This window comes from Cervus canadensis, chromosome 10 (assembly GCF_019320065.1).
Source record: "Cervus canadensis isolate Bull #8, Minnesota chromosome 10, ASM1932006v1, whole genome shotgun sequence".
NCBI classification, from domain to species: domain Eukaryota; kingdom Metazoa; phylum Chordata; class Mammalia; order Artiodactyla; family Cervidae; genus Cervus; species Cervus canadensis.
Genome location: NC_057395.1, coordinates 31,792,975 through 31,816,508, shown reverse-complemented (window position 1 = coordinate 31,816,508; position 23,534 = coordinate 31,792,975). Strand labels below are relative to the sequence as shown.

At 42.7% G+C, this 23,534-nt stretch overlaps 1 protein-coding gene across 1 annotated transcript in view; it reads left to right on the top strand.

Moving 5' to 3' along the window:
• FAM171A1 (family with sequence similarity 171 member A1) overlaps positions 1–23,534 on the top strand; it is a 126,596-nt gene that overhangs the window by 49,817 nt on the left and 53,245 nt on the right. The window contains exon 2 of the mRNA XM_043478728.1: positions 22,203–22,430. Within this exon, the coding sequence (XP_043334663.1) occupies positions 22,203–22,430 (228 nt within the window). The remainder of the gene's footprint in view (positions 1–22,202; positions 22,431–23,534) is intronic.

Genomic DNA, 23,534 nt, shown 5'->3' with positions numbered 1-23,534 from the left:
CAGATTCCCCTTCTCCAGCTGCTGATTCCTGGAACAGAGAGAAGTTTTATGGCCGCCAAGCAGCTCGTACTGTTCCGAGTAGGAATTCCAGATGTGTTTCCATGGCGGAGGAAACGCATTCTCATCAAAGGCTGTTTGATTCCAGGACTCTCTGGAGCTGGTTCTCCAGCCCCATGCTCTGTGACTGGCATCCAGGGAGGTACAGAGCTCACAGCAGAATAAACTCAGCACTCTGCTTACTTCATCAAGAACGTCTTGCTCAAAAAGCAGGAATTGCTGAACTCAGTAGTTGGTTGATGTTCTGGTGCCAGATTTTTTTTTTTTTTTTTTTTTCAGATTTTTTTTTTTTTAAAGTCACAGTTCAATTTGCAGAGAGCACTTCTGTGGCTCTCCAAGTGGCCCAGCCTCCAGGTGTGGGGAGACAGGTGAGGGGCTCAGAGCAGGTGATGCTCCAGGGCACCCTGCTGTCTCCAGCCTCCTCTCACTGGTTCCAGCCAGAGCCACCTCCAAGCTCCTTCAGCTTCAGTCTATTTTCAAGAAGGGACTCCAAGGCCAAGTAGTGTTGGAAACCTCCCTGCATAAGCGGAGTCTCACTTCCTTAGCTCAGGAGCAATGTGGCACAGGGGCTGGGGGTGAGGATGACAGGTCAGTAGGAGTGTCACCTCTGTGCCTAAGCTTACTTCTTTGGACCCTGAACATTCTTCCCTGTTGTTCTTTCCAGAGCACTATTATAAATGCAGGGGACTCTTTAGCTCTTTTTTTGGTGACCATCTGATCTGGTCAGATTTGAAAGGCAGTGCCTGGGACTTGGATGGCAGGCAACTTTGGGGAAATAGAGAGTGTACCAGGGACTTCCCTGGCGGACCAGTGGTCAAGACTTTGCCTTCCAGTGCAGAGGGTATAGGTTCGATCCCAGGTTAGTGAGCTAAGATCCTACATGTCTTGCAGCCAAAAAATCAGAACATAAAAGACCAGAAGCAATATTGTAGCAAATTCAATAGAGTTTTTAAATATCAAAGCTGTTTTGAAAACAGAGAGAGAGAAGGTGCAGTAGACCCAGCAGATGTGAGCTGAAATTTCAGCCTAAGCCCCCAAATCAGCATTTCAGAGCTTGTTTAAGGGGAGTCTCCAGAGAAGGCAATGGCACCCCACTCCAGTACTCTTGCCTGGAAAATCCCATGGACAGAGGAGCCTGGTAGGCTGCAGTCATGGGGTCGCTAAGAGTCGGACACGACTGAGCGCCTTCACTTTCACTTTTCACTTTCATGCATTGGAAAAGGAAATGGCAACCCACTCCAGTGTTCTTGCCTGGAGAATCCCAGGGACAGGGGAGCCTGGTTGGCTTCCGTCTGTGGGGTTGCAACAGAGTCGGACACGACTGAAGGGACTTAGCAGCAGTAGCAGCAGCAAGGGGAGTCTCAGGATGACTGGTGATCATCCCGCCTTATTGACTATTCATTTTTAATGACAAGAGGGAGATGGCATCTGTTTAAAGGAGGAAAGAAAAGCATTTGCACAGAGAAGGTTACTTCGCACAGACTGGAGCCTTCAAATGCCATGCCCCACTTTTGCAGCAAATGGGTCAAAAGTAATGGAAAGGGAGTCTGGGTTTAATTTTTTTCCATCTCCTCCCTCCACTCTTTTCTTTTTCTAAGATTGACTTAATTTATTTATTAATGGCTTTGCTGGATCTTCGTTGCTATTCATGGGCCTTCTCCACTTGCAGCAAGCAGGGGCTACTCTCCAGTTGCAGTGCATGGTCTTCTCATTGCAGTGGCTTCTCTTGTTGTGGAGCACGATCTCCAAGCGCTCAGGCTTCAGTAGCTGCGGCACACCAGCTTAGTTGTCCCACAGCATGTGGGATCTTCCCAGACCAGGGATAGAACCCATGTCCCCCGCACCCTCCATTGGCAGGTGGATTCTTTTTTTTTTTTTTTAATTGGGGGCTACTTTACAATATGGTAGTGGTTTTGCCATACATTGACATGAATCAACCATGGGTGTACATGTGTTCCCCATCCTGAACCCCCCTCCCACCTCCCTCCCCATCCCATCTCTCTGGGTCTTCCCAGTACACCAGCCTTATCCACGGGGCCACCAGGAAAGCCCCCTCCCTCCATACTAATTGATTGAAACATTAAATGTGAATTGAAATTTTTGAAATGATATGTTGATATTATACCTGTGTTGGCAGAAAGCTTGTCCCACACAGTGCTTGTAAACATACAAAAGCCTGCTCAGTCTTCAAACAGGAGTGCTTAGACTTGGAATTTAAAATTGGTGGCCCGTTTTTGAAAAGGAAGGCAAGAGTTGTAAATGTGTGTTGCCTGGGGAACCGGAAAGGACCACTGTGGGCTGTAACTGCAGACAAAGCAGGTGATGCTCAGGGCACTCTCCATCCTGTTCCTCCTGGGTCTCTGCCTTCCCCGCCCCCATCTTTCCCAGTGGCTAAAGTCCATTCTGCCATGGAGCCACTTTCCAACTCTGGGAGGTGGAGAGACGGAAGATTTCTGGAGGCTAGAGGCTGAAACCCAACAGATCTTTCTCTAAGAAGGACCTTTTGTTTTAAAGATAGGCCAGGGACTTCCCTGGTGGTTAAGACTGTGTACTTCCAGTGCAGGGGCTGTGGGTTCAATTCCTGGTCAGGGAACTAGATCCCTCATGCTTATAGTCAAATAAATAAATAAAGCAAAATAAATTAACAAAAAAACAGGCCAGGTGGCGAGTGCTTTTAGATAGCTTTTAGTATAGAGTTGTAGCTGAGAGGGCAGGAATAGAGACACAGATGTAAAGAACGGACTTGTGGACGGCGGAGGGTGGGAGCAGGAGGGGAAGGACAGGGTGGGACGCATTGGGAGAGTATCACTGGCATATGTACACTACTCTGTGTAAAATAGATAGCCAGTGGGAAGCTGCTCCATAGCACAGGGAGCCCAGCTCAGTGCTCTCTGATGACCTGAAGGTAGTCCAAGATGGCGCGGGTGGCCCAAGAGGGAGGAGATATGTGTATACATGTAGCTGATTCCTGTTGTTGTACAGGAGAAACTAACACAACATTGTAAAGCAATTATATTCCAATTTTTAAAAAATTTTAAGTAAAATAGGAAATTCCACATTAAAAAATTTACATGCTATAGAGTATTTCACTGTAAAGCAATATTGGGGCTTGTTTTAGGTGATTTTTAAAAGTGTGACTTACAGAGAGTTCCTTGAATATCAGTTATTTCAGTAAATATGTACATTGGAAAATAAGATAATTTGGTTTCTGCTTACCTTTAGTATGTATTATATTCATATTTGTTTTCTACATTCATTAATTTATTATTCACAAATTACATGGTAATAAGGAATGAACAAGAAAGCAGAATGTGCAAAGATTAAAGTAGGACCACGTTTATACCAAGAAATAGCTGTTTGTGTTAAGACTGTATTTGTTTTTTTTTAAGTTGAAAAACTAGGACAGCTATTTATGGAAATATTGATTGAAATAGGCTTTGTCGAAGTAATGTGTCTAAGCTGTTCCATATCTTTAAAAACTAACTTTCTGCTTTTAAAAACTAAACGTTAGCAGATGTTTGCCTGTTTACAAGTCTTTCTCTTCAAACATTTATTAACTTTCACAATGAGGTAACAGTTTTGCTTTCTGCCTAATTACAGTACACACCCTTCCTAAGCAAACCCTCTGTGTGTACTTGGATTGTATACTTGGACATGGAGTAGAATATATTGCACTTGGGTTGTGTGCTGTGTCACTGATTTTCAAAGATTAAAGCATGAATATGGACAGCTTGAAAATGATAAAAATGTTTAATCCTTTCTAATAATTAAAAGTAAAAGTCTTGGGGCTTCCCTGGTGGTCCAGTGGTTAAGACTCTGTGCTTCCACTGCAGGGGGCATGGGTTTGATCCGTCATTGGGGAACTAAGATCCCACATGCCAAAGGTGCAACCAAAAAAAAAAAAAAAAATGGTGAAAGTCTTCATTTTCCCACATTGCCTGCCTCCCTGTTCCCAAATAAGCACTAAATATTCAGCTAGCTGATTGATTGGAAAGGAAACATCACAATGCTGGAAGAACATATTTACATTTTTGTGGTAGTCAATGTGATTGTTTTGGAGTCTTCCTCAAGTTCCTTCCTATTTTAGGATAAAATCATAACTGTTTAATCCTGTGTGTGGCTCCTTAGCTCAAGCTTTTTAAAACCCCATGGATGTTCCATGAGGGTCATGGGTTCAATCCCCATATGGCTCATGTATATGGTGTCCAACTGCTCCAGGCAAATGAGTGGGAAGTTATAAGATTTGTGTCGATTCACAGCTTCCTGAAAAACAAGTCAGCATTTGGCTCACTGAGGATGTGTGGGTGGTGTCATCCATGCCTGGGTTAGCACATGGGAGCATGAAATAAGATCACTCAACAAAGACCATCTCACAGTACATTGAATCTAAGCATGTGTCTGCACTCACAAAATGACATAATCCGGAGCCCTGGAAAGGATCACCAGGTCTTGCTAGAATCACTGTGGGCTGATGGAAAGCCATGTTCTAGGAAGTGATCACTGTGGTGGGTGTTTGCTAAATTTAGTTCTGATAAGAAAGAAGGTAGATGTGACCTAATTGAGCAGAAAAACAGGAATCCAGAAGTAATTGCTGGTTCTTTGTGTGAAGATTGTTGTGTCTAGGATGCAGTTTTCTGCCACTGTCCTCATTTTTATTTTTGGGGTCAACCTTGAGAATCTTCACCCCAAATGGATGATCATGACCATCAATTTCAAAAGAACATCTCATCCTAAAAAAGTTAAGCACATGACTAAATTTGCTGATATCAATGACAAAATGATTTAAACATCTTTCCTTTGCACAATTATCATAATTGAATGTGACTTTTTCAAAGGAGAACCAAAAGATACATTACCTGTACTAGCCTCAGTGAAAGACCTGAACTTAAATCCATAACTTAAAATCTTTTTGCATCAACTGATTTGGATAAATGTGCTTCTGAGTGTGAAGATGGAGTGGACCTGGCAAGAAATATACCAGTCAAGTTGTACCCAAATGTGAAAGCTGTGATGTGTTGATTGTAATAAGCATGAACTGCTTGGGTGGGTCCTTTATAGGTCAGTGTCCAATGCTCTCAAACCCTGCCCTCGTAATATTTTGACATCTGTTCCACTTGGAGCCTCTGCCCAGGTCTCTCTCCTCACCTGTGTTGAGAAGGGGGGGTCAGGAAAGTTTACCCTTCCTCCTGTTTCTGTCCACACCATTATGCACCCCACATATGCACCAGAAAGCCATTCGCTATGGCCTTGGGACTGGACTTCAATAGGAATCCCTCCATTAATTCTTTTGCCGATAGTTTTCCTCTGTTTTGGTCCATTTTGCCTATTTTTAAAAGATAAATTGCTTCACTCTCCTGCTCAAAAATCTTCAAAAAAATAAAAAAAAAAAAATCTTCAGTGACCCTCTGCTATCAAGACTCTACAATTTCTCACTCACTTCCTGATACACAAAGTGCTTTTATGACTGTCACAGAATCTGGAAGGTAACTTAGAGGTTCATCAGGTCTGATCGAAGTCCTCTATTGTGCCTGCTTGATGAGCCATTTCTTCTCACTTAAGTATTTTCTGTGATATGGAACATACTGTTTATCCATGCAGCCAGCACTTTTAGAAAGTTCTTCTTCACCACAAGTGTAATCCTAACTAATTCTGCACCAATTCTCTGGTCGTGGTTTATCCTCAGCCAGGAAAACCTGGAATCACCCAGTGTTTTAAAATATAGACCATATTATACATATATATACACATATATATATATGTATATATATACACACACACACACATATATATATATGGCTGTGTTGGATCTTTGTTGCTGTGCTTGGGGTTTCTCAGCAAGCAGGGGCTACTCTCGTTGCGGTGTCCGGGCTTCTCATTGCGGTGGCTTCTCTTGTTGCAGAACTCGGACACTAGGCGAGGGGGCTCAGCAGTTGCGGCCCACGGGCTTAGTTGCTCGGCAGCCTGCAGGATCTTCCCAGAGCAGAGGTGGAACCTGTGTCCCCTGTATTGGCAGGTGGTTCCCAACCACTAGACCACCAGGGAACTCCTGGATTGTATTATTATTCAGGTATGGGGAGGTCAGCAGACCAGGAGATGACTGCCATGGAAGAGATCATTTGTTATACTCATTTTTCCCAAGCGGAAGGGATACATCACTCCACAGGGGGACACACAGGGAAGCACCAGGGCCAGCCAGGAGGCGAAGGGCCTGAGAGGAGAACATAGACAAAAGCCTTTATTGTGGATTTCTTGTAAAAGAATGGGTGAAGCAGGGTAAGCAGGCCAGGCAGGGTTAGGATTGGCTAGTTTGAATACTTTCAGCAGGCTCTGGAGCATGGGGGCTGTCTACAGTTGTCTGATATCTGGCCCTGGGAAGATTAGAGCAAGTGGATAGCAACCTGGGGCTGGAATTGGAGCTCCATAAAGGAGATGGTTGGGGTGTGGGCTCTGGATGGGTTAGCTTGCAGCTGAAGTCACGCTCACAGGTGAGCCCTCCAAGGTAATAATTTACCATCTCGTGGAATCAACTAGCCTTAGGAAATGTGGTCCCTCCTGGGTCAGAAAAGACCCAAGAGATCACAGTGGCAAAATACAGAATAAATAGACAAAATTTTTTAAATTAATTATTTATTTTATTTTTTATTTTTGCGCTGGGTCTTTGTTGCAGTGCATGGGCTTAATTGTCCTGAGGTGTGTGGGCTCTTAGTTCCCTGATCAGGGATGAAACCCTCATCTCCTGCATTGGAAGGTGGATTTGTAACCACTGAACCACCAGGGAAGTCCCTAAAAAGACATGATTAATACACCTGTCCACTCTGATGATCCTGTCTCAGGTACAAACAAGCTGTGTAACTTGAATGAAAGCCTCTAGCTCCTCATGGGTACAATGAAGGGGTCAAGGTTATAGCACAGCCAAGAGCTCACTCTGTCTTCTTTGTAGGGGTGAAGCCTCTGACACTTTCTACTACTTCTCCCCATCCCCGGGTTCCCAGGGGACATTTTACTCACAGGCACTCTCTCCCTCCCTAATGATGTGCAGGGAAAACCATTTGCCCTGGGCCACCCTGGAACTTCATTTTAATCTCTTTCACATGTGGACTTTTCGGCCTACCTTTGTGTCCTGAATTCTTTGGGCCAGCGGGCTGTCTTTGGGGCACTCTTTGAATTTTTGAGTTCTGGTTGTTGTTGTTTAGTCGATAAGTCATGTCTGACTCTTTTGCAGTCCCGTGGACTGTAGCCCGCCAGGCTGGTCTGTCCATGGTATTTCCCAGGCGAGAATACTGGAGTGGGTTGCCGTTTCCTTCTCCAGGTTATCTTCCCGACCAGGGAACAAACCCACATCTCCTGCATTGGCAGAGGGATTCCTTACATCTGAGCCACCAGGGAAGCCCCACTTGAGTTCTGGGCCTGAGCCAAAGGATTATTCTCTGTATGTACACTCTATACCTGTGTTCCATTTAACAGGTGACATTTAATAATGCCTTTGTGAAGTGAAAGTGTTAGCCTCTCAGTTGTGTCTGCATCTTTGTGCCATGGACTATAGCCCACCAGGCTCCTCTGACCATGGAATTTTCCAGGCAAGAATACTGGACTGGGTTGCCATGCTTTTCTGAAGGTGGAGCTAAAAATAGCCTGGATCTCCAAGTATAAGACAAAACATGGCAGACCTTCTGTGCTACAACCTGGAAAAATAAATCTCCATCTTATGTTGCAGAATTATTAACTGAGTTGGCAGTGAAGAAAAGCATGGAACTCATTTTCAAGGCAGGAGCAGAAAATAAAATCCCTTTATTGACGTTAATGCCAGTACATGAGCTATAAAAGTTAGAAGGCAAAATATTAATCCATTTGGCACAAATGAAGAACCAAGTCTATAAACGTAAACGGTATGGAAAATATTATATGCTGACCATCACTGTGGAAAAACATCACAAGGACCAACTCTTCTATTGTTCAGAAGAGTAAGATTTTTTTTTTTCCCATTCAGATCAAGCAGGAAAGTTACATTGTGTTGTGAAAACTTTTAAATTTTTAGAAAACGCCTGTAAATTGGATCCCATAAATATTTGTGTTAATTAGAACATTATAAGGTTTTATGATATGTAGGCGTGAGCATAGTTTACAGTGCTGTCTCATTAAACAAGCATTTACTCAAACAGATGTAAAAAGCAGAAATGGTGTTTCACTAAACAAATGTACATTTTCAAATGCTAAATGGATAGCAGCTAATTAACAGAATTTTCATTGCCCTCCTCAGTTTTTGCTTGTGATGACATAAATAGGACTTTTCAGCTCTTAAAGTTTAAAAGGGAGCTTAAATGATCAGTCCTTTGAAAATAAATACATGCATGCTGTGCTAAGTCATTGATCATGTCTGATTCTTTGCACCCCGTGGACTGTAGCCCGCCAGGGTCCTCTGTCCACGGGTATTCTCTAGGCAAGAATACTAGAGTAGGGTGCCATGCCCTCCTCCAGGGCATCTTCCTGACCCAGGGATACACACTGCACCATAATGCTTGGAGGGCAAAACCCTCAGATTCTGCTTCTCCCTCTTCTCCTGTAGGGAAGGCTGTGCCAGTGTAGAACATATTGGAATAACCCCGGAAATTTAGTGCAGCAGAGTGGTGGGTAGGTGGGAGTAGGTGTAGAGGTGTGGGAATGATTAGGATTTGCCAAGAGAAAAGGGAAACCACGGTCCTTCCTGTTAGATGGTTATTTTAGAATTTAAAAATGTGCTAGTTAAAAAGACCTCCCTAAGCCAAAAGGCACTACCCAAAGCCTGGGACTGTCTTGTCCCGATTGTTTTTTCTCTGACTCTCCTGCCCCTTCTCCCAGGATCCTAGCCTCAGTACTTTCATAGTTCCCGGGACTTCCTTGGATTCCTGAGTGGCTGTCAAGAACTGTAAAAAGGGGACTGCCTGGTGGTTCCACAGTTAAAATTGTGCTTCCATTGTAGGGGGCACAAGTTCGATTCCTGGTCAGGGGCACTAAGATCCTGTATACCCTGCAGCCAAAGAAATAAATAAATATAATTGATATCTACAATATTTAAAAAAAATATTGTAAAGGTACTGAAAGTCTGCCCTCCTTGTCAGCTAGTCAGCTAGTCAGCTGTGGTTTTATAGATGCCGGTAGAAGACACAGGGTTTCCCAGGTGGCGCTAATGGTAAAGAACTTGCCTGTCAGTGCAGGAGACGTAAGAGACGCAGGTTTGATCCCTGAGTTGGGAAGATCCTCTGGAGGAGGACATGGCAATCCACTCCAGTATTTTTGCCTGGAGAATCCCACGGACAGGAGCCTGGGTGCCTGCAGTCCATAGGGTTGCAAAGAGTTGGACAAGTCTAAAGTGAATTAGCATGCACACACACAAAAGAACACAGCATTTTGGAATCAAAGACTCACAGCAGTAGCATTAGCAGAGGATCAGCAGTCTCGTCCTGTTGCTTTTCCTAGAGGGCAGCTCAGAGAGGCCCAGTGACATGTGAACATGAGGTGGTTATGTTACAGGAGAGAAGCCTGTGTGCTAAGTTGCTTCAGTCCTGTCAAGCATATTTGTGCCACGTTTTACATTCCACATATAAATGACATCATATGGTATTTGTCTTTCTCTTTCTGACTTACTTCACTTAGTATGATAATCTCCAGGTACATCCTTGTTGCTGTAAATGGCATTATTTTGTTCTTTTTTATGGCTGAGTAGTATTCCATTGTATATATGTACTGCATCTTATCCATTCATCTGTCTACGGACATCTGGGTTGTTTCCATGTTTTGGCTACTGTGAATAGTGCTGCTATGAACATAGGAGTACGTGTATCTTTTTCAGATTATAGTTTTGTCTGAGTATATGCCCAGGAGTGGGATTGCTGAATCATATGGTAATTCTATTTTTAGTTTTCTGGACAACCTCCACACTATTCTCCATAGTGGTTAGACCTACTTAACATTCCCACCAAGAGTGTAGGAAGGCTCCCTTCTCTCCACACCATCTCCACCATTTAAATAAACATCCTTGAAGAGACAGTCCGCAACCACTGGGAGTCAGCGCCTGGCTCATGAAATGTGCAGAAGTGCGGGAGCCCATGAGAATTCATGTTCAGCAGAACATTAACAACGACTTCTGCCACCCCTCCAGCTCTCTGTGTCCTTGGGAATTGTCAGTGATGGGTGTGAGGGAGAAAGAGTATCTTCCACAAACCACAATCAGCCGTAGTCAGCTCCTTGTATGAACCTTTTTAGGAGGGCATTCATAAACGTCCTAAAAACCTTTGATGATCCTTGTTTCAGAGTCAGATGTTGGGAAAGAGGAAGCTCATTAAACCCTCATCATGTGCTGCATGCCAGCCCCTTACACTTACCGTCTCATGGCAGCTCTCAGAGACAGTTATGGGGGGCATCACCTGCATTTTTTACAGATGGGAAAACTCCAGTTAAGAGCACAGAGCAGTAAGTGGAGAGAAGAGAGACAAATCCAGGTGGCCAGAGCCCCAAGCCGTGTGCTGTGCAAAACGCACTGCAAAATGTCTTTCCTTTTTTATTTTTCTTCCATTGAGAGGCTTTTGGAGGAGGAAGAGGTGTGAGGGGTGGTTTTGAGATTTTGTTTCACCAGGTAAAGTTAGAGGAACACTGGCAAGGGGGCAAAATCAGGAATGATCTTGTGCCCACAGACACCTTACATACATCACCCCCGTTCTTCACCTGTGAATCCTACAGTGTTTTCAAGGCAGTTGGAATCCCTGTTATATGGATGAAGAAATGGAGGCTCATGAGGACTCAGGTCTTGCCAGCTCCTTTCTTTCCTGACCTCCCTCATGCTGGTTAGCTATGGTACTTTGGGATGCCATGCCTCCAATTTTCCACTTCTCAGAGCACAGTCTACCCATCAGGATGCTGCAAAATTGGACACTTGACCGCTTTTCATTAACCTCCTCACCTGAGTCCTGGGACATGGAAACCTATAGAGATTTCCCAGGGCAAATATTCTAGGAATATAGTACTTAGTTTGTCCGCTGGAGACTATGAAAACAAACACGTTTCTCTCTGCCTTTATGTTTCTTGGATTCTGGAGTTTATTTGCCTGTTTACTTAGATTTAATCAAAGTAAACAAAAAAAGGAATGGAGACTCAAAGAGGCTGACGGGTTTGACTGAGACCACATAGCTCTGAAATGAGGAGCCTGCAACATCACTCATTATCAGAGAAATGCAAATCAAAACCTCAATGAGGTACCATTACACACCAGTCAGAATGGCTGCTATCCAGAAGTCTACAAGCAATAAATGCTGGAGAGGGTGTGGAGAAAAGGGAACCCTCTTACACTGTTGGTGGGAATACAAACTAATACAGCCACTATGGAGAACAGTGTGGAGATTCCTTAAAAAACTGGAAATTGAACTGCCATACGACCCAGCAATCCCACTCCTGGGCATACACACCGAGGAAACCAGATCTGAAAGAGACACGTGTACCCCAGTGTTCATCGCAGCACTGTTTATAATAGCCAGGACATGGAAGCAACCTAGATGCCCATCAGCAGACAAATGGATAAGGAAGCTGTGGTACATATACACCATGGAATATTACTCAGCCATTAAAAAGAATTCATTTGAATCAGTTCTAATGAGATGGATGAAACTGGAGCCCATTATACAGAGTGAAGTAAGCCAGAAAGATAAAGACCAATACAGTATACTAACACATATATATGGAATTTTAAAAGATGGTAACGATAACCCTATATGCAAAACAGAAAAAGAGACACAGATGTACAGAACAGACTTTTAGACTCTGTGGGAGAAGGTGAGGGTGGGATGTTCTGAGAGAACAGCATTGAAACAAGTATACTATCAAGTGTGAAACAGATTGCCAGTCCAGGTTGGATGCATGAGACAAGAGCTCAGGGCTGGTGCACTGGGAAGACCCAGAGGGATGGGATGGGGAGGGAGGTGGGAGCGGGGATCAGGATGGGGAACACATGTAAATCCATGGCTGATTCATGTCAATGTATGGCAAAAATCACTACAATATTGTAAAGTAATTAGCCTCCAACTAATAAAAATAAATGGAAAAATAAAATAAAATCTGCATTAAATGAAAAAGAAAAAAAAATGAAATGAGGAGCCTGGAAGCTGACCCCAGATGATTTGGCTGTGAAACATGTGTTCTGTACATGCCCCCTGCACCTCCCACCCTCCCAGCACCACCATCCCCCACTGTAGTTCATATCAAAGACCCTAAAGCACACTAGTAATTAAGCTTCATCTAAAACAGAAAAGAAAAAATTTTATGGATATATAGAATTGTTAAGAATTTTTCATTTGTATACAATTTTTAAAGGTTACTTTCCATTTACAGTTCTGAAAAGAAAATCTTAATAATAGGTCTACTATAGCTTGTTAAGTATTTCTGTTTCTTTGGAAAGAGAAGCACATGTGTGTAATTTAACCACTGCTCTGACCATAGCTGCTTCAAGGATCTTTGTCTCTCAAGTTTTGATCTTGTATATCTTTCATGTAGTGACATTTCAAGTGCCAGCAAGCCTCACATACTTGGACTATTCATAACCTTCCAACAAGTCTCTTTGGTTTGCCTTTTTCGCCCCTTTTTTAAAATTCTGAAAGTAATTAATGTCAGCTTCCTCACAACTAGCACCATTTAGCACTTTCTAACTGGTCTCTTCCTAGAGAGAGAAATTTAGCAAGAGAGACTTGCTAAAAAAATTTTTTTTAATAATAAACATCTGAAAGCTTCTTATTAAAAAGAAATGCCATGTAATTTTGCTCTTGACTGAGACTTGGACAAACTATTAAAAGTGCATATCCTTAGATATAAGGTGATCTGGAAAGACATACACACGCAGAGAGAGAATTTTTCCTCCACCAGGTTCCCTTGGCAACCATTCCATGAACATCTTCCAACACATCTTTAAAGCTTGGCTGTAGTGTGTATGTTAATTTTATAGACATGCTTAATGTTGCTCATTAACTTCACAGTTTGCAGATTCTTCCAAATTCTCTTAAGGGGACTTTGTACCTTTGTGAAAAGCTTAAAATACCAATAAAACCGAAGTCTTCTTCAAGTGGTTTCTTATAGTGATTTCCTTACAAATCCCTCCGGGTTCTCTTGTCACTGCAGTGTTGTATCATCGCTGTTCATTTGTTTAACTGTGAAGGAGATTGTATGAAGCTTAGAGAAAAAGTTACATATTTACACTTCTCTGTTAGAATCGTTACATACTTTCCCATAGTGGCTCAGACGGTAAAGAATCCGCCTGCAATGCAGGAGACCTGGCTTCAGTTCCTGGGTCAGGAAAATGGCTCTGGAGACAGGAATGGCAACCCACTCCAGTATTCTTGCCTGGGAAATCCCATGGACAGAGTAGCCTGGCGGGCTACAGTCTATGGGGTGGCAAAGAGTTGGACACGACTGAGAGACTAACACTTTCACTTTCATATCTGAGGAAAACAAGGATGCTCTGTTAGGTGTATAGGTGTATAGGTTTATATATATGCATCGATTTTTATGGTGAAGTTCTTAAAAACGGAAACTGAAGCTTTTTCTTTTTGATATATTTAGCATCATTTTGGTGTTCAATAACTGCTTCAATTCTGATTTCTTTTGAAGAGTTAAAACATTCTTTTATTTTAAATTGGTTTGAATTTTTTCAGAAACGTTTCCCCCAAGATCAGCAATTATATTTTCATATAGTACTTTTAAAGCTACATCGACATGATTTCTGCTGCCATTTAAAAAGAGTGGGATTGTGTCAGTGTCATTTGCTGTCAGATAACTTTTAGGTGCGATCATAGAAATCCAGTTAAATTATTTTGCTTGGGAGCACTTGTTTATATATGTAAGTTGTACAGCTGAATCAGGTAAACCCAGTAGTAGTTTTCGGTTTATCCTGGGATGTTTACTCTAAATAAACCCTTGATGAGTTGCAAGAGTATAATCACTTAATAGTTGCTTTTATAGCATAACCTGTGTGTGGAAGCGGCCTCAGAAAGCCTCATTTTGTACCAGGTATAATAGCAGAGAATGACTTCTGCCGTTTAACTTCATAGGAGGTTATTTGAGTATCGCATTTTCTATTTCCATTATAGAGTGCTTCAAGTACAGGGAGAGAAGGCATCCTGTTGCTTGAAAAAAAGATAAGTCATACATGTATATATCATGTATTCTATGTACATTATCATAGCTTCTTTAATTGCTGTACTTCTGTGAATGTTTATCATGTATTTCTACGTTCTTGGCAATTTGGTGTTGCTTAGAAAGTGTAGTTAACAAAATGATCTGCAGTTCCATCCTCTTTATATAGCTCTTATGGGAAGGGAGAGGAATCCACTGGTTTATGGCACCAAAGATCCTGGCAGCCCTGCCAAGACATAAGTTCAGGTATGAGAGGGACAGACACAAGGGGTTGAGGTGAGAGAATATTCTGTGTGAGAGCCTGTGGAGATGTGATGGGGAGTAAGCTCAAAGCTTTTGCCCTGCAGAGCATGGGTGGCCAGCAGGAGGGTGCCTGGGACCAGCACTTACTCGCTTCCCACACCAGGGCTTTCATCCATGTTCCAGACTGAAGCTGTGACCGGGAGTCATCACTGAGCCGTCTTTCCATGAGATTCAGGTAGGAGTCAGTTGCTAGCAATTGGAAAACACAGAAAGGCGCAAAGTGGGATCCTAAGTTTCCAGGGCTGCAGCAGCAAACATACCTTATGGGCTTTTTCAAGTGAGTAGAAGTTCAAATGGAAGTTAGGAGATCATAGTCCTCCACTGATAATTAAGGTACACATTTGTGAGGAAAGGCTCACATAGGTGGAAATTCTGTGTCATATTGTGACCTCAGGTTAATAGAGAGGCTTTAGGGCACTTCTTGGTACAGTCAAGAGCAAGAGGTGGTTAACTAGAGAAGGGATGTGAGGGGAGCCAGAAGACACTCATGCCAGCCTGTGTGTCCCTCTGACACACTCCTGCATTTGTCCCTTCTCTTCTGCACAGAACACCAAGCTGAATATTATTTTTAGAAAGAAACACACAAAAATTGTCAAATGCTTTGAGCTCTATTATATATTATGGGCTTCCCAGGTGGCTCAGTGGTAAAGAATCCTCTTACCAATGCAGGAGACACAGGAGACATAGATTTGATCCCTGGATTGGGAAGATCCCCTAGAGAAGGAGATGGCAACCCACTCCAGTATTCTTGCCTGGAAAATCCCATGGATAGAGGAACCTGGTGGGCTACATACAGTCCATGGTTTCATAAAGAGTCAGACACAACTGAGCACACATACATGCATTATATCATACAGACAATATGTAAGAATGTTATATAATATTTATATAACATATATAACTATATATATTATATAATATAACATATAATGGTAATATATAATGCAAGTAATATATTAATACACATTACAATTATGTAATTAATATACAATGCACTATTAATATACTGATACCGATATGTTGGTATCATATTTTAATATATTTGCATACTATAGTGATATAATTCATATTAATATATAGAGTATATAATGCATCATCGCTTCCCTGAGTGCAGCCCTTAGCACACGGTGACGCTGTGCACCGTTACCCCCTACCCTGTTACCAGGCAACGGTTACCGTGGGACTACTCAGCCATTGGTCAGCACCGCAGTGGGCCCTGCCCACAGCAGCCAACTGTCAAAGAGTGACCGCTAGTGGTCCTCTTCAGCCATTGGTTGGCACCTCAGTGGGCTCCACCCCCAAGCAGCCAACTGTCAGCGAGCAGCCGCTAGTGAGGGCATTTTCAGCTAATGGTCTGTGGAGTGGTAGTTGTCAAGCAGAGAATGAGGTAAGAAGCGGATCCAAGCCTTCTCCTTGAGGCCTTCCAGCTCATTCACCGTTGGGCCAGCGGATGAGCGAGGGGTCCAGGGAACAGACTGGGGGCTGTGTCTACAGGGCTCCGGAGCTCTGGCCAAGGCCACCCAATGGCTAGACCCAGACCTTGAGGCTGCAGTGACCCTTTCCCCCATCTCCACCTCTATGACCTCATGGCAGCAGCCATCTGCATAGGACAGAGTCTGTGGGACCCACCCTCCGCCATTTGGGCCACCTGAGGAGCCTGAAAGCCAGTTGGGTCCTGGGCGCCTGGCTCCCTCAGCCATAACAGCTGGACAGCGTCTGGGGACCTGGCCTGAGGAAGCCACCAGCCTAGATCTTCTTCCTCTCAGCCAGGACTGGACCTCACAGGGTGAAAAACAGAGTAACATTGGCGTGGTGGAGGTTTACAGGAATGTCGTTAGCTGACTGTGACCTGACCTCAGGAACAAAAGCTCAGACACCAAGAAGTTTACAACTCACCCCTCCCCTCCCTCACCTTTCCTAGAAAAGGGCTTCACTGAGAGTTTTCGAGGAATTTGAGGTTTTCAAGGCATGAGCCACCTGTCTTCTTGCACAGCCCTGAATAAACCTTTCTCCTCCACACTCCGATGTTTTGGTATTGTTTGGCCTTTCTGTGCATCGGGCACACCGACTTGTGTTTCTGTAACAATATTACATAGTCTCTAATATTATAAATATGTCTCTTTTAAGAAAATATATAATTTGCTTAAAGGATATGATTCACTAATTTTTTTAAAAAATCAAACTGTTGAAAAACAAAGGAAAAGTACAGTGAGTCCCCTACATGTGAATGAGTTCCATTCTGAGAGCGCATTCATAAGCCAAATTTGTTCATAAGTCCGACAGAGTTACTCTAGGCACCCACCTAACACAATCGGCTATATAGTACTCTACTGTAATAGATTTATTATACTTCTGACACAAATGATACATACAAAAACAAAAAAGAAAAAAATATTTTTCACCTTGCAGTACAGTAATCTTACAGACATGTGAACTAACATGATTGTACATGAGAATGCAGATTCACACGATTCGCTAAATTTTAAGAAGAAAATAAAATTGAACAATGTAAGATGCATATGCACTCTATGAGACCAGAGAAAATAAATTACAAGAAAACGCTAGTGTAATAAAGTGCATTCTTGTTTCATCAGATATCTTACAAAGTAAGGTAAACCTTTAATATTTCCAAGAAAAGTAAAGTAAGTGGATAGAAAACTACCACTTTACATGGGCAGCTCAGGATATACCTGTAATTGCTGTATAAATAAGTGGCAATTCTATAAATATACAGATATTGTTAAAAGTTAGCACCAAGTAGTATGGAGCAGAGTCTCTTCAAGCAAAGGTCAGGTAATGTTTTAAAAATAACCTCCCATTTAGAAAATATTTTCAAATGACTAATTTTTTATATTTTGACGTAAGAGATGGGAAGCTGTTGTGACTCCCCTGAATTTGGGTTAAATATAACTATAATCACAGCGCTGGAGACTGAGTCCAGTGATTCGCTTTTCTGCTGCTCTCCCTGATAGTCAGCAGCACAGGGCATTTGGGCAGCTTGGACTGAAAGCCTTTGCTTGATCTACTGGTGGAAATGGACTTTCTTTGCACAGAGCCTGATGGGCCAACCCAGCAAACACTGGGTTCCCAGCGAGGTGGGTTGCTGTGGAAACCAACAGCTCTAAACACCAAAAGGGAAGAAAAATATTAAAATCCCAGCATCAAGGCCAATTTGAGGGAGTATAAAAAACCATGAAAAATGGTCAGAGGGAGCCAAAACTTCACAGAAAGAAACCAAAAAAAAAAAAAAAACAAAAAAAAACGATGGAGCCTGTAGATTTCACTTTTCCTTCCGTGATAAGTCAGATCTTTTTCCAGTAGATATGAAACCGAGGCTTGGTGGCTGTTCAGACTGAGATGAGCATGGTCCTCCCAGCTGTGTTCCCGGTGAGAACCACAGAGGGGGCTGCGCTCTGGAGTAGTACCCTTCAGCAGGTGACTGTAGGAGAGATGAAGAATGTCGATTATAGAGTTGGCATGAGAAGTTATGAAGTGAAAGTCTTCTGTCATTTGTGGGAAAAAACTAAAGACATACATTATTACTATTTGAAGGTAAAAGGGGAGGAGAGGCGGCATGGCCCCTCGGTGTCTACAGGCAGTTCTGCTAAGTACTTTGCACCTGTGAAGGGTGCACTGCAATTCCTTCCTCTTGCTCCTGCCGTGATGTTTGCTCTAAACTTGCTGTGTGGGTGCCTCCTCTCCAACCAGCAATTTGAAACAGACTTGTCTCCTTTAGTTCTAAGTCTGCGGCAGATAGAAAGGAGATGATGAAAAGATCATGCTGGACTAAAAGATAATGTTTAGTGTTCTACCCACCAAGCAGATATGCTCTTTGAAAATGACTTGGTTTGTGCCCACAGAGTCAAACTCTTCAAATCTGCCAAGAGTAAAGGAGTTCTGAATTATAGGGGAGGAGGAATTCCTGAGCACTTGTTTTTTCCTTCTTGATTCTACCACTGGTCCATGAGAATTTGAGAAGCATGCTGTAGAGGCGGTAACTGAATTCCTGATCATGAAACAATGCTGAGTAAGAGTGTGAAACAAGAAGAGATCTGAGCACACACTCCCAGGGTCCACCCACCATGTGCTGCAGAATTGGAACCCATGATGGATACAGTGAGAACAGAGCCAATGGGATGTATGGGCCTATAGGAAGAGATTTATTCTAAGGAACTGGCCCACATGCTCATGGAGGCTGACAAGTCCCAAGGTCTAATGGGTGAGCCGGCAAGCCGGATGTCCAGGAGAGATGATGGTATAGTTCTAGTTCAAATGCTGGTAGACTTGAAATCAGGGAAGAGCTGACATTCAGTTCAAGTCTGAAAGTAGGAAATGCCAGTGTTCAGAGACTGGTAGGAGGAAGTCTCCCTTTACTCTGGGGGGGATTTTTTGTTCTCTTCAGGTCTTCAACTGATTGGACAGGGCCCACCCACATGAAGGAGGGTGATCTGCTTTACTCAGTTAAATGTTCATCTCCTCCAAATCACCGTTACAGACATACTCAGGATAATGGTTTTTTGTTGAAGCATAGTTGATTTACAGTGGTGTGTTAGTTTCTGTTGTATAGCAATATGATTCAGTGTATGTGTATATATATGTGTGTGTGTGTGTATATATATATACGCTTTTCCAGTATGGTTTATTACAGAATATTGGATATAGTTCTGTGTATCATACAGTAGAACCTTGCTGTTTATCTATTTTATATATATAGTAGTTTGTATCTGCTAATCCCAAACTCCTTATTTATCCCTCCCCCGCACCTTCCCCTTTGGTAACTGTAAGTCTGTTCTCTATGTCTGTGAGTCTGTTTCTGTTTTGTAGATAAGTTCATTTGTGCCATATTTTAGATTCCACATATAAGTGATGAAAGTGTATTAGTTGCTCAGTTGTGTCTGACTCTTTGCAACCCCATGGACTGTAGCTCACCAGGCTCTTCTATCCATGGAATTCTCCAGGCAAGAATATCAGAGTGGGTCTCCATTTCCTTCTCCAAGTGATATTGTATGGTGTTTGCCTTTCTTTTCCTGACTTAACCTCACTTAATATGATAATCTCTCATTCATGTTGCTATAGATGACATTTCATTCTTTCTAATGGCTAAGTAACAGTTCACTGTATATATGTACCACATCTTTTTTATCCATCTGTTGATGGATATTCAGACTGCTTCCATGTCCTGCCTACTGTAAATCGTGCTGCTGTGAACACTGAGGTGCATGTATCTTTTCAAATTAGAATTTTCTCTGGATATATGCCCAGGAGTGGATCCTACTGCATATTTAGGTCTAGGGCCATTTATAGGATCTTCCTTTTCTCTGCAAAATGAAATAAATAAATAGTATGTAGTGCCCCACCTTTTCTCAGAGGGTGAGATAGTTGGATGGCATCACTGACTCAATGGACATGAGTCTGAGCAAGCTCCAGGAATTGGTGATGGACAGGGAAGACTGGTGTGCTACAGTCCATGGGGTTGCAAAGATTCAGACAAGGCTGAGCGACTGAACTGAACTGCCCCACCTCATGATAAGATCACTCCCCTGGTTGTCTTTTAATGGGAATAATCTTGTTTGCTGTTGAATGGATAATATAAGTGTTGCTATAAAAATGATACCCCAGTGGGACATTTCTGTAACTTTCACTCTATTTTGCTATGAACCTAAAACTGCTTTTAAAAATAAAGTCTAATTTTTAAAATATGAGCTAAATCTAAACCTACTGAATGGGTGGGCTGTTCCTGCTGTTCTTTATTCATATAAATAAAACAAATTGCAAAATTTTAATACATATGACACCCCAGTAGTCTGTAATAATTACCTAACCACAATAATGTGTTTTCACATCCTGTTACACCAAAAGAAGTAGCTAAATAATCTTTTTCAAGGTATATAATTGCAGAACATATACTAGGCTTCCCATGTTAGAAGAAATTCAAGTGGTAGAACCCAGGGCATTGATTATAAGAAAACTCTTTTTTTACTTAATTTTTATTGGAATGTAGTTGCTTTAAGATGTTATGTTAATTTCTACTGTACAGCAAAGTGAATCAGCTATATGCATACATATATCCCCTCTTTTTTGGATTTCCTTCCCATTTAAGTTATCACAGAGCACTGAGTATAGTTCCCTGAGCAATAAACTCTTTATTAGGTCCTCATTAGTGATCTGTTTGATACATAGCAGTATATGTGCGTCAGCACCATTCTCCCAATTTATCACTTCTTTATTCCCTGCTTGGTGTCCATTCCTTTGGAGAACTCCTTTCTTGTGTTTATTCATTTCACTTTTTCCAAATCTCTGCTGCTTTTGCATTCTCAGCCAACAGTGAAGAGAAAGCAGAAACCTTGTAATCCCAGTTGTTAGTGAATGTTGCATTACAAGACTATATAAATCATCAACGTGCAATGCCACAAAGCACCTTCCCACTTGTCCTGTTCTAGAGGATTTCTGCTATGAGAGTATTAATTCATTTATAACTTCCCATACCACTGGGGACAAGTAAGACCCAGTTCTGTAAGAAAGCAAATGTGTGCTGCAAATCTGCATTAAAATAACACTGATAAGATTGTCAGGAATGACATGCTTTGTAATGCCATATGCCTGATTTTCTTGATGTTGATTTTATCCCTCTTTTGGCAGTAGTTTTCTCCTCCTATAGTAGGGAGTAACCAGGTTCAGTTTTTGTAGCACTTTTTTTCTCTACAAGGTTTTTGAGAGATTTATTTGGTGCAGACCTTATGTAACTCCTGGGTCTAGGGTTCTTTAGCTATTCCTTATGGTCATCTAGCCAAAAAATGTATTAACTCTGTGATACCAACCGAGCCCTTGAACTCTTTATCAGTAGAAATCAGGAAGGGAAATTCAGTCAAGACTTTTTTGGGAAGGCTGCAGCGTGAGGGATCCAACAAAACCAAGTAACAGGTGCTTTTCCTCGCTCCCAAGGAGGGGCGAGCTGGTTCCTTAAACGGGGTAACAACTGGGGCAGGTCCATGTCTGGGCAGGATGCATTGCTTAGATAGTCTGCCCACCCCCTTGGTGGTACTGTGTGCAGGGACGACTTTTCAGTCATGTCTTCATGATTACCAGCACAGCGACCTTGAGCTGTACACATCATGTTCATCACAGACTGTTGAACAATTTTGCTGCAAATTAGTGCCTGCAGGGCCCTTGTGTAGCAGCCTGAGCCTTGTTTAGGCTGTGTTTACCAGCAACACTGGGCAGGATCAGAAAGCATTGTGTTTGCTGCTGCACAGTGTCTTAAAGGAATAGAGATTTTCTCTCAATTATTGTTGGGGGAAGCCGGGAGGAGCCAGGAGGAAAGGAGTTTGTTATAGGTGGTGGTTTTGAAGAAGATAAGGAATCATGCAAAGTAAAAAAGAATTGCTAAGAAGAGAACGTTCCTGGTTAAAACGATTTATATTTTGGATGTAGATCTAGAATTTTTTTTCTAATAAATTTTTTTTGGCTGCACCTTATGGAATGTGGGATCTTAGTTCCCTCACCAGGGATCAAACTTGTGCACTCTGCATTGGATGCGTGCAGTCTTAACCATTGGACCACCAGAAAAGTCCCCAGTCTAGATTATCTAAGCATATCCCGTGAATACTTTCTACCTCCCTTTGCTGTTATTACAGAATCACTGTTGGAGTTCCCCAGTTAATAACCAGTTCTTTGTTGCTCTGTCCTTCTTCTAGAGGTCACCCTGAAGGTCCACATCAGTGATGCCAGCACCCATCAGCCCGTCCCTGATGCGCTCATTGAGATTTTCACCAACCAGGTCTCCATTGCCTCTGGTACCTCGGGGACAGATGGCGTTGCCTTCATCAAATTCCAGTATAAGCTGGGCAGTCAGTTGATTGTCACGGCCACAAAGCATGCCTATGTGCCAAACTCTGCCCCCTGGAAGCCCATCCGGTTACCTGGTAAGGTGGTCTTTACCTTTCTCTAAAACAGGGCATATAATCAGGCTAGGGGTGGAATCAGACACAGAAATGATTTTGTAAGCGTTAAGTCAGACAATTAGGAAAATACATGTGCATTCTCTGCCCTAGTTTTTGGTGCCCCTTATGTGCAGGGAAGGTGGGATCTGGTGTGAAGCTTGGTTGGGCTTCACATTGCTATTCGTACAATGGAACCAAAGCCTTTTCTACTCATTTCTCCACTGTTTCGTTCTGTACATGATGGATTATAACCAGCCAGTGACATTGGGACAGTGCGGTGAAATGGGGCTTCCTCATCTCACTTTAGCATCTGAGAGCAAGGCTGCCAAAAGGTAGGCATGATGGCCAGACTGTCTTTCTCTGTCCCACCTTCTTACCTGCTCAGGAAAAGCACTCCTGCTGCTCCTCCATTCTCAATACTCCATTCCTCCCCTGGCGCGTCTAATCACCAAATGTGTCGTGGTGTTTCCACACACCCAGCAATGTGTCGCCGAGTCTGCGAACCCAGCTGGTACTTGCTAGCTTACCAGTTTATTATAAAGGTTATTAAAGGACCAGTCAGATGAAGACATGTGTAGGGCAAGGTCTGTGGGAAGAGGCATGGAGCCTCCTTCCCTGGCCAGCTGTACCACCTCCTAGCACCTCTGGTGCTCACCAACCAAGAGGCTCACCCAACCCCATCCTCTTGGGTTTTATGGAAACTAAATCATGTAGGCATAACTGATTAAAGCATTAGCCATTAGTGATTGATTCAACCTCCAGCCGCTGTCTCCTCGCTGGAGGTCAGGGGAAGAGGACAGTGAGGCTGACAGATTCCAGTCTCTAGTCACATGGTTTCCCCTGGCAACCCGTTCCCCTCCTTAGGTTATCATGAAGCTTTCCAAAAAGTCATTATATTAACTGAAACTCCCATTGAAAGCCCCATTCATTTGATATGAATAACAAAAGATTCCTTTATTGCCCTTATCACTTAAGAAATTCCAAGGGTTTTAGGAGCTGTGAGCCAGAAATGAGACCCAGACCAAATATATGTTGCATATTATAAATCACAATATCGCATGACCATTCACCCCTGCAAAGCAGTTG